We start from the raw sequence: 15,864 nt of genomic DNA, 5'->3' as shown, positions 1-15,864 counted from the left end.
CTGAGGCAGGCTCTAATCAAATATTGATCTTGCCTAAGGAAAACTAGACTCAGGGACATGGAAATGCAAGCTATATTCTCAGCATAAGAGCAGGGTTTTCTTGCCTTTGGAAATAGCAGAGTTCTTCCATTATTTGGGGGGATGGCAGCCACAGTGGTTCATGTTATCAGGACATTACCCTCTTCGGGGAGACTATCTGAGAGAAGTCCTAGCTAGGGCAGCCAAAGGAAATACTGTCCGTCCTCCCCCATACTTCAGAACCTTAGATACAAAAAACAATCTTGAATGTTTTGTACCAGATCTCTGTGGGGGCAGAACACATCCAAAAAGTCAATGTTAACCTTGTTGTTTACCTTGGAAGGAGAATATCAGAGTAGGATGACCTTATGGATAGGATACCAAAGGATAATAGATGTGGATTTCTTCTTCTTACTTTTTTTTAAAAAATGTAAAAAATGTAAAAAAAAAACAAAACTTTTTTTAAAAAAATGTAAATTTCTTTCTTTTTAAAAGAAATTTCTTCTTACTTTTTTATTTATTTTGAGAGAGAGAGAGAGAGAGAGCAAGGGAAGGACAGAGAGAGGGAGATAGAATCCCAAGCAAGTTTTGCAATGTCAGCCCAGATCTAATGTGGGGCTGAAACTGATGAATCGTGAGATCGTGACCTGAACCGAAATCAAGATTTGGACGCTTAACCGGCTGAGCCACCCAGGTGCCCAACTTCTCCTTACTTTTTAATGCTTTCTGTAAAAACAGTGTTTCTGAAATAATCTAGCCACAGAAGATATAAGAATCTACAGCAGCCAGGAGCCCACCCCCTATCTTAACCCATCAATCAATGTCAGGGCCATGGAAACCCCTTTCCACATTCCATGTCTTTTCCCTCTCATTTCTCCAGAATTCCTCTTCCTGACTTTGGAGAATATTCTCTTTAGTGCTCATTAGCTGTTATTCTTCTTTTTTCTCATTAAATTATAATATGCATTTATTTCCAAAATATATTATGGAATGACTATTCTGAGGAATCAAGCACACCTGTGAAATCTGAACACTCTTGTTCATCAAACAGTAGCTGTAAAAGTTCTAGGAGCAAAACAGTCTTGTTAAGGCACACACACTATGTAAACCTTAAAGAAGGTGTTATCAACCTTGATTTGAGGTACTGCTTTTCAATGTCCAATAGTCTGGAAAATCACTAGGGGAATCAGCTGGCAGGGGGGAATTACCACAGTAAAGGCACCTCCCTCACACACCCACACTCTGACATATTATAGTTCTAGAAAGGTGGGGTGTATGGACATTACTACATTTGATGTGCTAGGCATTTTATATATTGTCCCCATCAAGAACATGAAGGAAAAACAGATCTCAAGGTCCCATGCACAGCCTGATGTAGACCAAGTTCATGTAGCTTCCAGCCTAATGGTTCTTCTCACTACTCAGGGTCCTCAAATCTTTTATGCTGAGGATCCTGTTCCTCAAGTGATTTCTTTCCCAGTAAGGCTAGAGGGACAGCCGATAAAGAAACTCACCTTGACTGGGGCCAATGGCTTCCCACCACAGAGCCCCTTGATACTTTGAAAATAACACCTATTTATATATAACACATTAACTGTAACCTTAAACAGAACCAAAAAGTAGGGATTTCAGGAAAAAGGGGCTAATGTAACCATTAAATCAAACATTCCCAACAATTTGTTGGCCACAGTGAGCTTCATAAACATTCCCTCCCACCCAGGACCCACTGAAAATCACACAGAGGGAGGAGCCCTGTCCACACCCCCATCACAGCACAGGACCTAATTCTCTGTTCCTCACTATTGAGATTCTCCGAAAAAAGTAAAGGGACTGTGTCCTCAGAGGCAGTTCCCCTGTGCAAGCAACTTCACTGCATCTTGGAAGAAAGCAACCTTTCCCATTCTGCAGAGGAAGAAGGACACATTCCCAAGACAATATCTGTACTCCTTCTTTACTTTTGAGGGTTTCTGAATATAATTTTAACTAGCCTACCATGAATCACTAGCCCCCTATTAACCCAAAGCCAACCACCTTAGTTTGGGGAGCCCATCAGTCGACCTCAAGCCATTGCTTGGCTCAGAGGTAGCATCCTAAGAGGACACAGTCCTGGTTGGGCTCAGGGTACAGCCCCAGTAGGTATGGATTTGATATAGCTTCATTAAACTACTGGAACTCTGGCCCCTCCTTTCATGGAGGGATGGGGGTGGGACCTCAGCTCTAGGAGCCACAGCGCTGGATCCAAGAACACAGTTCTACTGGCATCTCTGACTGTGGCCAGGCCTCCGCACCACTAGCCCTCAGTGTGGCCCACAGCACCATCGGCTCCACACACAGGGCCTCCCTAGCAATCCACACAGTCATGTCGTCACACATCCGTGTAGCGCTGGTGACCGGGGCCAACAAGGGCATCGGCTTGGCCATCGTGCGTGACCTGTGCCGGCAGTTCTCCGGGGACGTGGTGCTCACGGCACGGGACGAGGCGCGGGGACGGGCGGCCGTGCAGCAGCTCCAGGCCGAGGGACTGAGCCCCCGCTTCCACCTGCTGGACATAGACGACCTGCAGAGCATCCGCGCCCTGCGCGACTTCCTGCGCGAGGAGTACGGGGGCCTGGACGTGCTGGTCAACAACGCGGGCATTGCTCTTGCTGGTAAGAACGTGGGAACTCTTAGGCCAGGAGACCTCTCTTAGGGGACCAGCCAGGGTGGGTTTGGGGCTGGTGTCTAAACCGCTGCTGTGGGGTCCAGACCTCCGAGGGGATCTAGAACGGCCTCCCTAGGGAAGAAGATGGACTGGAGACACAGGGAGAGCAGGACCCTCCAGCAGTTGCAAGCATTTCCAGCCAGAGGACCTTCACACTGGCATGGATCAGATTCTCAGGGACCTCACCCAGGTTTTTCCAAGTGTCTCTCTGACTGGATCTGAGTCATTTGGTAAAGATTTAACCTATTTTGCAATGAACAACAACAAATTTAAACAAGGATACACAGAAATACCATTGTGCATCCTTCCTTTAGCCTCCCCACATGGTGCCCACTTACAAAGCTGCACAGCATCAACCAGCCAGATAATTCACACCCAGACAGTGGTGTTACCTAACACAGAAATTGCTGAAAATTCACCAGTTTGCACAGAAAAAAAGTTATTGTCACTTCATGGAATATTTTCACAAGTCTACTACTTACTAACCTATTCTCCTTCTCCCCTACAAGATGGTGACCCCACCCCCTTACATATTCAAGCACAAGTGACATTGAGAACAAACTTCTTTGGTACTCGAGACATGTGCACAGAACTGCTGCCTCTAATGAAACCACAAGGTAGGTGTGACAATTTACAGTGGTACTGTTTCTGGAATGATCTGGCCCCCAACTCTGACCTCATCTACAGGCCCTGCTCCCTCTCCCTGCTGTGTCCCCACCTGCACAGGTGACCTTCTCTTCAGGACTCTGTACACATGTGTCCAGCAGTGATCAGTGTCTTCTGTCCTGCTGGCCTTTCACAACTGGCTCTTTCTTCTCCTTCACATCTTCATTTCAAACTCTCCTCACAGAGGCCTTTTCTGCACTGTGTGCCCCTCACAGGTGCACTTCCCTGGGGATTCCTTCCTGGACCCTTTCTTCTCCCTTTCCCTCCCTCTGAGGATTTAATTCAGGCTAGTAGAATTTTCACTATCCAAACATGTCAGGCTCCCCTAAAATCTATCGCCTGTCTAGGACATTCCCTAGAACATTGTCTTCCTGTCTCTCCTACTCCTCAGGATGCCCTCCCTTCCCTCCTCAAATCTGACCCTTCCTGCCCCTCACCCTCACCCCCATCTAAATATCTAAAACATGTCCAGATAACACTTGTGCTTTCCCAATATCATCCTGGTCACGGACCATTCCATCCACCCACCATGAAAAATGAGGTCACCATGCCCACCTCCTGATTGTCAGTGACCAGGTCCTACAGTTGTCCTATAGATTTTGTCCCCCAAGCTATCTGCATCCCAACTCTCCTCCAACAGAGACTCAGCTGTCGTTTCTGGACAATTGAAACCTTCCTAGAGACACTGTTTTTTCTCTTTTCCTTTATGGTTATTCTCTCTACTCCCTGAGTGCTCACTTACTCCCAAAAGTCCTTCAGGATCAAAGGCAGCCTGAGCACAACTTGTAGGGATCCGTCTTGTCAGACCTGCCAAAGTCCAGGCCCATCAACCTCCCTTCACCTTGGTCATTGTTTGCACAAAACAAACTGCCACAATTCCTTGGTTGTTAACTACTGAAATATTTACCCCCACGTTAATGTGATGGGGGAACCACCACCCATTCAGTACACTGACTAAATAAGCCGACACTTTTAGAAAGATTAGGGTGTCTGGCTTGAATGAGTACGTGCATGTACAGTTTACTCTTAGTTCTGTCCCCATTCCCTCTTCATTCCTGGAAACTTCCATCACTTCTTCTACCACTGGCTTCTCTGGCACCCAAAGGGCAGCTCTCAAATGTCCCATGACTCCTTTACTCACCACAACGTGGATGTGGGATGAGTTCTGTGTGCCAGCATCACATCCACCACCTTAAAGGCAAAAATCACCCTTGTGGCTGATTGTTTTCTCACTGACTGCAGAGTGTCACTGCCTGCTGTGTATTGGCCTCAGACCAGAATGAGGAATGAGTGTTCTTCTGCATTTGCTAAGGCAGGCTCTAATCAAATATTGATCTTGCCTCAGGAAAACTAGACTCAGGGACATGGAAATGCAAGCTATATTCTCAGTGTAAGACCAGGGTTCCCTTGCCTTTGGAAACAAGAGAGTTCTTCCATTATTTGAGGGGATGGCAGCCACAGTGGTTCATGTTATCAGAACATTACCCTCTTTGGGGAGACTATCTGGGAGAAGTCCTAGCTAGGGCAGCCAAAGGAAATGCTGTCCCTCCTCCCCCATACTTCAGAAACCAGGATACAAAGAACAATCTCCAATGACACCCACCAGGTCTCTGCGGGTCAGAACACATGCAAAAGGCCAACATGTGCTCTGTTTTGAGGTGTGTAAGGACAAACCAAAAGACACAATTGTGACTTTAGGGATATTGAGAGATAGTACCTACTGATTCTTCTTATTTTTTTTAATCAACTAAACCAATACTCAACAAATTGAACCACCCCTGCACCCCTCTCCTTATATTTTTTTAAGTGTATTTATTTATTTTGAGAGCGAGAGTGCCAGTGGGGAGGGGCAAAGAGAGTAGAAGAGAGAATCCAAGCAAGCCCCATGCTTTCACTGCAGGGCCCAAAGAGGCCTTGAACTCATGAACCATGAGATCATGACCTGAGCAAAATCAAGAGTCAGACGCTTACCCAACTGGGCCACTCAGGCACTGCAATTCTTCTATTTTAATTCTTTCTTCAATAACAGCTGTAGTTAATATTTTAGGCAGAAAACGAAGATAAGAATTTACAACAACCAGGTGCCCATCACCAATCAGTCTAAAGCATGTAATTAGTGTCAAAGTCATATAAATCCCTTCCCACATTCCATATCTTTTCATTCGCATTCCTATTCCTGAATTTGAAAGATATTCTCTTTAAAAGGATAAGCTGTTGTTATTCTTTTTCTCATAAATTACACTTATTTCAAAAAGCTATTAAGACAGAAAGCACTCTAAGGAATTGAACAAACATTGAAAATATGAGCACTCTTTTCATCAGACATAAACTTAAAATAGTAGGTAGAAATATGATCTTATTAAGGCTACTGTAACCAAGGAAACCTTACAGAAGTTGTTCTCAACCTTCCTTTGAGAAAGTACTGCTTTGCAATATCCTGTAGTCTGAAAAACCACTAGAGGAATTTGGTGGGAAAATTATAATAGTAAACATATCTCAGTCACACACACACTCTGACATATTGGTTCTAGAAAGGATAGGTGGCTGGACATTTCTAGGTGTGATGTGCTAGGCATTTTATATATGGTCCCCATTAAGAACCTGGAGGAATGATGGATTTCAAGGTCACAAACACAGCTGGCTGAAGACCAAGGTCATGCGACATCCAAACTAGTGGCTCTTCCCACTACTCAAGGTCTTCAAATCATTTTCCCTACATCTCGCTTCTTCAGATGAAGCCTTACCCAGTAAGGCAAGGGAAACAGAAAATAAAAGGACTCTGCTCTATTGGGCCAATGCCTTCCTTATCGCAAGACCCCCAGGTACCTCAGGGAAAACCACAGGAGGCACATTTCAAAACTTGAAGTGTTTTCTGAAAAACCCTTATCAGTCAAGACACTAAAGAACTGGTCCTCTTGATATTAGAAAACATGGATCCTTCAGGGAATGGGACAAATGTTAAATCATCAAAGGTCATGAGACCAGCTTGGACTTACAGATTCTGAATAGCCTTGAGAGTCAAATGCTGCCCTTGAAGTTTGTGACCCCAGATGAGATGATGTCTAAAATAGCTTGTGTTGTGGAGATCACTGTGGCTGTGCTTTAGGACACTGAAGTTTGGAGAGGGAGAGATGTTCCTAAATAGATCCCTGGCCACATACAGAGTAATGGCCTGGATAGACTATAAGCCTGAGACACACGCCAGCCCCACCAGAACAAGAGTCCTTTCGTATCTGGGTGACATGCTTTCACGCTGATTGTGACGGGGCAATTCCTTTACACGCTACCTCATACAGGTCACACACTTACAGTCACACATCCAGTCTCTTTCGCACACACTCACATGCAGACATACGACACACTCAAATGCACTCACACACCCTTATCACAAGGTCTTATGGATGGTCCATAAACTTCTTTTCTTTTAAGTTTACTTACTTATATTTGACAGAGAGGGCACGAGTGAGGGAGGGGCAGAGAGCGAGAACGAGCATCCCAAGCAGGCTCCAAACTGTCAGCACAGAGCCCAACGCGGGGCTCCAACCCACGAACCGTGAGATCATGACCTGAGTTGAAATCAAGAAGCAGTTGCTTAACTGACTAAGCCATCCAGGCGCCCCACCCTTAAACTTCGTAGCGCACGGGCTGCGTGCATTCCAGCTCAGAGTCCTCAAAACGATACATGAAAGCCATGAGTCTACTCTGGAGACCAAATGTTTGGATCAGACACTTGGCTGTATAAACTCCATAAGTACTTCCTATTCCTGCACTTGTGTTTCCTGTCCTGAGCTGTCACACCAGAAGGGTCTACCAACTCACCCAGCTCTCAGGTGAAGCCCGCTGACAGCCAGCCTGCCACTTGCAGATGTGGTCAGTGCAGGGGACAGGCCTGGGTTGAGGGAATGGTTGCAGCATCTACTATAAGGAATTTACCTACAAAACCTTTTACTCCCTGTCAGACTCCCTGAAATACACAGGTAAGCATTTTCACAGGTGATTCTAGACTTCCTGAGATAGACAATAGAGAATAGACAAGAGGGCATCACTTCATTATACATTATACACAGCCTGCAGAAAGTTAGTAGAGTTTCTCCATCTAGTGTCTATAGTAAAGGTACATAAGAAAATGGCTCCAAGCCCCTATGAGTAAATGTTGCTGTCTTTCTGGTATACCAGTTACCCAGGGTGGGTTCCTTGGCCCCGTCTTATTTCATAAACTTCTGTGTTTTGCGATTTTGAAACATTAATGTGTATTATTTTTATTTTGAGACAGGCAGATGATATTTTTAAAAGAAAATAAATCTAATTAGTTAAGTAATCAAACATGAGAAGTGCTTACTAAACCATTTAACACATAAGTTCCGTTAAAGTGACACTTAACATGTTTTAGATGAAAGGAAGGACTGGAATAACTGACCCCTTTCTAAAAGGTGTTTATGTTAGAAAACTGTTACATTAATAAGGTACTTTCTAGAAATCATTTTAATTATCTCTAAACACCACCAATGAGAGTCACAGGGTCATGCATTATCTCTCCCACTGAACATGTATGGCACTGACATTCCTTAGTGGGATGGAGCTCAGAGTTAAGTGACCATGACTGTCTTTCCCGGATATTTACATAAAATAGGGATAGTTTCCTAATTTATTGAAGCTCTTATTGTTTGTAAATTCTCATAATCTTTCTATTAGGCTAAAGATACTCATGTAGATGGAAAAATAGTAAACTATTTATACATGTCAATGTAAGTTCACATTTATGAATAATATTTTTGAAAAAGAATTAGTGAGAACTATGTGATTAACACTTTTAACCACTTTACTGAGATAAAATTCACACATCATACACTTCACCCATCTCAGGTATGCAATTCAGTGGAGTTTAGTAAATGGACAGAGGTGTGGAGCAATCACCGCTTCAAGATTAGCACACTGTCATCACCCCAAGGAGAACCTGGACCCTTAACATCAGCCCTCTGGTCCTGCATTCCCACTGCCCGAAGCAACCTCCAATCTATTTTCTGCCTGAACATTTACTTTTCTGGACATCCCATATATAGAGAATCATATAATGAATAGTCTTTTGTGACTGGCCACTTTCTTTTGGGTAATGTTATCAAGATTCATCCATGTTGTAGCATTTCTTTTTACACTATCTTTTTAACATGTGACTGTTCTGTTGCCCCTCTCCATGACCTTATTGCCTGGTGTGTTCTCACTGCTCCTGAGTTGATGAAATCCCAACATAGAGAAAATAGCATGCACCTTACCCCACTGAGGAGATTTGTTTTTACCTGGTTATAGCAGAAAGACAGCCCACAAAACCTATGCAGTTGCTCTCCTTCAAAAGGTCATCAATAAACTGATCAGTTGTTTGTTGGTTGATAGACACTCATTCATAGAGCACTGGCCATGGGACCATAAGATGTTAAGATGGTCCCAAAGGGGACCTGTGAAGAAAAGTGTCTCTCTACTCATGATTGCAGTGAGCACCTACTTACCTTCTGGAGCACGTTCCTGTATAAGGGGCTGTCTTTTCCTTATGGGACATCTAGGCACTGCACTCCCCATTAGATCATTTCTCTGACGTCCTCTGAGACATTATGAGTGTTACAAGGTTCAAGACTGTATTGTGTCCTTCACTTATATAGGAAGACTACAATAACACTCCTAGCAAACTGGTAATTGTCTCCCAAATAGACAAATCCAAGGGATTGTGGTATTCATCATTATTGTGCATGCCATTCTATGTAACTACTCGTGTTGTATTTTAGGCAGAGTGGTCAATGTGTCTAGCATAATGAGCTTAGTAGCTCTTAAGAACTGCAGCCCAGGAATGCAGCAGAAGTTCAGAAGTGAGACTATCACAGAGGAGGAGCTGTTGGAACTCATGAACAAGTTCGTGGAAGACACAAAGAGTGGGGTACACAGGAAGGAGGGCTGGCCTGATACGAGGGCACTCACATATGGAGTGTCAAAGATGGGTGTCACCGTCCTGTCCAGAATCTATGCCAGGAAACTGAGTGAGCAGAGGAGGGGAGACAGGATCCTCCTGAATGCCTGCTGCCCTGGGTGGGTGAGAACAGCCATGGGTGGACCTACAGCCATTAAAAGCCCAGAAGAAGGAGCAGAGACTCCCGTCTACTTGGCCCTTTTGCCCCCGGATGCCAAGGAGCCTCACGGGGAGTTTGTTATGGAGAAGAAAGTTGAACAATGGGGACCCCCCTCTCAGTTCCCTTCATGGGTCCCGTTATGATACAGTCATGATTTGACCACGAGATTCCACTATCAGCAATGTCCTTGTCAAAGAAAAGAAAGAAAGAACCTTTATTTGTATCAAGTACTCACCTTGAATTAGCTACTATTTCTGTGAAGTCTTCTGTGATTTCTTCTGTGATATATGAGAAGGAAAAGTGGACTTAATGACAATAGTGAATGAACATCATAGATGAATAAACAGTTATAAGTAAATGTCCATGTGTGCAGCTTATTGCTTGCCAATCGGCCCAAAAAACTAACAGAACCTAAGTTAGGTTGAGAGAAGGGACAGTTTAACACAGGAGTTGATAAATATTAGTGAAAGAGACACAGAGTGAATGTATTTGCCTTTGCAGGCCAATGGCTTCTGTTGGGCGTACTCATATCTGCTGTTGTAGCTTTAAAGTTACCAGAGATGATATATAAACCCATGAATGGGGATGGACTTCCCTTGCTAGCATACTTTATCAGCCTCTACTATGACATGTGCACCCCACCACAAATAGACATTCTGTGGTCTCTTTAAATATCAAACTCACTGGGGAAAAACAATTTCAAGTTGTGAGAGGGAAGTAGGCTCTTACGATGCATCCATAAGACAACCTGAGACAAGGGAGAAAAGGGAATATGGATTGGTATCAATGAATATGAATTACCGTCAAATCTCCTCAAGGCGAATGCGCTATTCATGTACAGATAACGTGTCACCAAGTTTGTAACATTAACAAGGTCCAGAAAGATCTCTAGAGAACATAGAGGATAGTAAAATACTCGTCATAGATGAATCTGGTTTGGTTGATACATGGGTGTCTACCGTCCCAGTCTTTCCAAATACCTCTTTCGAAGCTTTAAAGACAAACATCTGGAAACAAAAACGTCCTGGCTCTGCCACCTTATGGGGTGACCTTGAGCAAAATCCTGCATGTTGCTGTACATCGGTCTCCTAAGTGTACAATTCTGGGGAAGTCATAGGATTTCCATGAAGAGTAAATGAACTAATACAGGTGAACAGGCTGAAAACAAGGGCGATGCAAAGTGCCCCCTATAAGCGTCCCCAGACTGGGGCCTGACACATCCAGGGCCCTGAGGGGAGCTTCTTACTGCCCCACACCCAGCCTGGCTCCTGGGGGCCTCCGTGAATGCCCATCACCTCCCTCCCCTCACAGAAGCATCCATGTTGTACAGACTTCCTCCTCTCATGATTATTTTTCAGTCTTCACCAGGGATTTCAGGCTGACAGAAATGAGAACTGATGGGCCCTGCAAGCAAGGGTTGGGTCCATACTTTATGTCTTTCCCTTCAGGGGCGCTTGAGTGACTCAGTCAGTTGAGCGTCTAACTTTGGCTCAGGTCATTATCTCAAGGTTCATTAGCCCCACATAGGACTCTGCCGTCAGCACAGAGCCCACTTCAGATCTCTCTCTCTCTCTCTCTCTCTCTCTCTCTCTCTGCACCTCCCCTGCTCTTTCTCTTTTTCTCTCGGAATAAATAAACTTTTAAAAAATAGGTCTTTCCCTTCAAAAGGGCTATTAATTTTCTCTCTGTTATCTGGCTTTTCTAAACTGACCCATGAGGAGCATCAATGTCTAGGACAAAACAATAGCATGTCAACTGCTGGTTTGGAAATGTATCCCAGTATCGCAGAGATCTCTTTTCCTTGATACCTTAAAAATAACACCAAATTATATATAACACTTATTAACTAAAACCTTGGTCTACACCAAATATAAGCACTTTTAACAAACATAAGTATTTATAACCATTAAAGCAGACATCCCAAGCAATTCCTCAGCCACAGTGAGCTTCACAAACATTCCCTCCCACTCGGGGCCCACTGGGAATCACACTGAGGGAGGAGTCCTGCCCACACCCAAGTCCGAGCACAGGACCTCACTCTCTGTATCTCTCTCTTGAGTTTCTACTGAGAAAGCAGGGGATCTGTGTCCTCAGAAGCACTTCCCTGTACAACCAGTTTCACTGCATCTTAGAAGAAGGCAAACTTTCCCATTCTACAGAGGAAGAAGGACACATTCCCAACACAATGGCTATATTCCTTTCTTCCTGATGGGGTTTTCCCAAAATATGTTTAGTTCCACTACCATAAATCTCTAGCTCTTATTAGCCTGTGACTACCCATTTTCTTTCCGAGGAGCACATCAGTCCATCCTGAACCACTGCTGAGCTCAGAGGAAGGATCCTGAGTGGGGAGTTCTGGTTGGGTTTAAGATACAGACCTGGGAGAGACAGACCTGGTATAGCATCATTAGGGAACCATCTGGAACCTTGGCCCCTTCTTTGATGGGTGATGGAGGCAGGGCCTCTAGCTCTAGGGGTAACATCCCCAGATACCAGAACACACCTGTGCCAGTGCACGGGGCCCACAGCACACCCCAAGTTTCTTACCATGTCTGCTTTCTGCACTCTAATGCCTCGCTCAGCCTAGTAGACCTACAGCCATGTGGTGCTGGTGACTGGGCCCAACTAGGCTTCACCATCATGGGTGTTCTGTGCCAGCAGGTCTCGGGGAACATGATGCTCCCAACCATGCTTCCCCCTGCCTGACATCCATGACCTGTAGAGCAGCCATGCGCTGCTTGACTTCCTATGCAAGGAGTGTGGGGGTCTGGAAGTGCTGGTCAACAACATGGGCATCGTCTTCCAACCCTCCTCTCTCTGTGTGATCTAGTCAGGTTAGTGGAACCTCACTACCTCCAATTCATAAGGCCGGCCTAAAACCTATCACTTGCCTAGAATATTCTAGGATCTCCAGAGCACATATTTGTTTTCCTGCCTCTCCACCTGCACCTATGCCCTCCCTTCCTGCCTCAAATCCCTCTAACCCCATCTAAAACCAACATTTCCTGAAGACACTGCTTTTTCCATTTCCTCCATTCACTATAGCTTCTCTCTGGTTTGTGCTCCTCTGGAAGACTGCAACTTATTAACTAGATTCAGGACCTCCATCAATTTGGTGTTTCTGTGGGTAAACCAGGGATAGGACTTCCTACTCTGCCATCTTGCTGATGTTACTCTACAGATGCTTTTTGGCCTGAATCTCCCTGATTCTCTCTTCCCTGAATCTCCAGGCTGCAGGCCTCCCTGCCGATTTTGGACTCATCAGCCTCCATAATTGTGAGTCATTCCTTACGATTCTTTAAAATAAATCTCTCTCGCTCACTCTTTCCCTCTCTTCCTCTAAGCATGTGTATGCACACACACCCTATCAGTTCAATTTTCTCTGGAGATTCTAGACTGATTAACACATGTGGCAAAAGAATAAATGTTACTCTATATTGTCACAAATGCATTAAGTTGGGATTTCAAGCAGTGGAACCTATCCTGGATTATCTTGGAGGGTCCTCGATGCCATCACATGTACCCTTATTTACAGAGGTGAGGAAGTTTTGAGGATGAAGAGGAGGCCTGTGAACATGGAAGCAGTGAGTGGACTGATGTAGCCATAAGCAAAGAAACACCTTTAGCCACCAGAAGAGGGAAGAGGTAAGGAAGGGTCTTCCCTAGAAACCGGAGAGTGCACAGTCCTGGAAGCACCTTGATTTCAGACCTCTGGCCTCTGGAGCTTCAAGAGACTAGATCGCTGTTGTTTTAACTGGGTACAGTTTGTAATCATTTGTTATGGTAGCCCCGGAAAAGTAAGATCCCCATGTTCCTTGTTTACTTAGCAGTTTGGCCACATTGGTGACTCAATGTAAGTTTTGGCAGATTACCTTAAAGATCCCCCAGGTAAAAACCTCTGGCATTTCTTCCTGGCAGCTCTCCCTAGGATTACCAGTTGTACCAAAGTATTTCTCTTGAAGAACAAAGAGTTCGGAAAGTTCTTTGCCTTCAGTCAAAGGCAAGGAACACACACACTCAGCAATTATGTCTCCACTGCTCACTCGCTGTCTGTCTCTCTCTCTCTCAAAACTAAATAAACATAAAAAAAAAAAGATGAGGTCATGCTAGATCAGGAAGGGCCCTAAGTCCAATGACTGGTGTCTTTATAAAAAAGGAGGAGGATACAGAAGAGAAGGCAGGGGTTGGGATGATGTAACCACAAACCAAGGAATCCCAAGGAGTGCCAGCGACCACCTGAAGCTGGGAGAGGCAAGGAAGGATTCTTTGATAGAGTTTTAAGAGCGAGAAAGACCCCGGCAACACCTTGATATTGGACTTCTGCTCTCCAGAACCGTGAGAAAATACCTTTCTGTTGTTTTAAGCCCCAGCTTGTGGTACTTTGTATGATGGTCACAGAAATGGATCCAGACGCCATGTAGTTTGGCCACTAAACCACCAGAGGGCACTGTCTACCAGCAAGTACTGCATACACAGACACTAGGACCCAAAAGGATTACTGAAGTTTACAGACACAGCCATGCCGTGTTCAGATCAAACACTTGTACCTGTTTGATGACGGTAAACAACTTGCAATGTATCACTTAGAAAAATTACAACCGTTATCATCTTGCTGGATAATTTTGTGACCTTTGCAACAACTTGGCTGGGAGCTTTTAAAGAACATCCTTGCCCTGCTGTCATTTTGTACCCCAGGGAGGGTATCTGTAGGATCAATTCCACCCCCCCCCCAAAAAAAAAAAACAATTTCCCTTCCAGGAATAGATGCATGTCCTTCATTTCCATTGACAGGTCCTACTGGCTCTGAGGTGGCTACAAGGCCAGGTCGCAGTGAGTGTAAGTTCTGCCCCAGTCCTAGGTGGCCTTGGGCATCTTGGTGCTGAGCTGGGGAAATCTGTGGTCTATCAAGAGACCAATGGAGAAACAAGACTTGAAATAAAAGAATCTATTCATGGCCAAGATATTTTCATTATACAGACAAGACCCAGAGATGTGAATACAGCTGTGATGGAGTTACTGAGCATGGCTTAGGCACTGAAGACAGCCCGTGCCAGGAACATCACTAGAGTCATCCCTTATTTCCCCTACAGCAAGCAGAGCAAGGTGAGGAAGAGGGGTTCATTCCATTGTGTGTAAATCCTTGGCGAACATTCTGGCAAAAGCAGGTTTAACTCACATGATCACCAAAGATCTTCATCAAAAGTAAATACAAGGCGTTTGCAGCTTTCCCATGTACAACCTTAGAGCCTCACCCTTTGTGTTGCAGTATAACCAGGGAGAAATTCTGAATTACAGGAATGCAGTCATTGTAGCAAAGTCTCCTGATGCTGCCCAGTCATATGCTGAGAGACTCCATCTGGGGTTAGCTGTAATCCACGCAGAAGCCCAGGGTACAGAGCGGGACATGGATGAAGGTCGTCATTCTTCCCCAGTGGTCAAAAATGCTACTGTCCACCCAGGTCTGGGGTTGCCGCTGATGATGGCCAAAGACAAGCCGCCGATAACTGTAGTCAGAGATGATGGTGGGCACACTGCATGGTGGATGACATTATGGATGATGCAGGAAGATGTGTTGCTTCTGCGGAGACACTGAAAGAGAGAGGGTTTACAAGATCTATGTCATGGCCACTGAAGGCATCCTGTCTGCAGAGGACCCTGCCTGAGTGAGGAGTCCTCCATTGATGAGGTGGTGGTGACGAATACTGTCCCTCACGGCATGCGGAAGCCGCAGTGTCCCAAGATAGAGACTGCTGGTATCAGTCTGATTCTTTCTGAAGCAATTCGGAGAATCCACAATGGGGAGTCCATGGCCTACCTTTTCCCGAAACATCACTGCGGAGGACTAGGTGCCACGGTTGCCTGGACTGTGGAGCTCCCGAGGAAAACGTGTGGAAAGCGGTGCCATCAACTTACATACAAAGTGTTTCCTTTCAGGGGAGGACTACAAACAGCCTGGAGTCAGATGGTCTCTCTTGCCAGGTTTGGTAGGTAGGAGGCATTAAGATGGTTAAGGGGAAGACAGAGTTCATGGATAAATGGCCTGAAATGTCTGCCAGTGTCATCCTGTCCCTTAAACAAAAGTTACAGACACTTTCCTGAAAAGAATCTCCAAATCTTATTAATATGGAAAAGGAGCAAAAGGCAGATAAGGTCTTAACTCCGTAATTGGCAGTCGTTTCCATCCCAGAGACATGCGTGTGTCGATGTGGATCTTGATTAGGGAAGCTGAGTGCCCTGGCACTGTTGCCAGTCTAGTTGTCCTCTTCCCGGTTAACCTCACACGAGTCTTTTGTGGAAAACCCTAGTAGTCTGTGAGAAGCTGCTATGTCCACAGCCAGTGAACAACGAAGCATGTGTGGCACGACC

The 15,864-nt window shown here is 45.1% G+C and overlaps 1 protein-coding gene and 1 pseudogene across 1 annotated transcript; both read left to right on the top strand.

Moving 5' to 3' along the window:
* The first annotated feature begins 2,283 nt into the window (after window positions 1-2,283).
* On the top strand, window positions 2,284-9,684 carry LOC102951798 (carbonyl reductase [NADPH] 1-like). Its single transcript, XM_007090487.3, has 3 exons — window positions 2,284-2,666; window positions 3,229-3,336; window positions 9,160-9,684. Exons 1-3 carry the CDS (start codon window positions 2,378-2,380, stop codon window positions 9,639-9,641), a joined length of 879 nt encoding a protein of 292 aa, XP_007090549.1. The 5' UTR covers window positions 2,284-2,377; the 3' UTR covers window positions 9,642-9,684.
* A 4,692-nt stretch (window positions 9,685-14,376) lies between these two features.
* On the top strand, window positions 14,377-15,344 carry LOC102962756 (annotated as a pseudogene).
* The last annotated feature ends 520 nt before the right edge of the window (window positions 15,345-15,864 follow it).

The sequence above is a fragment of the Panthera tigris genome, chromosome C2 (genome assembly GCF_018350195.1).
Source record: "Panthera tigris isolate Pti1 chromosome C2, P.tigris_Pti1_mat1.1, whole genome shotgun sequence".
Lineage (NCBI taxonomy): Eukaryota > Metazoa > Chordata > Mammalia > Carnivora > Felidae > Panthera > Panthera tigris.
Note: the sequence above shows the minus strand (reverse complement) of the source record. Positions and strands in the feature narration are given on the sequence as shown.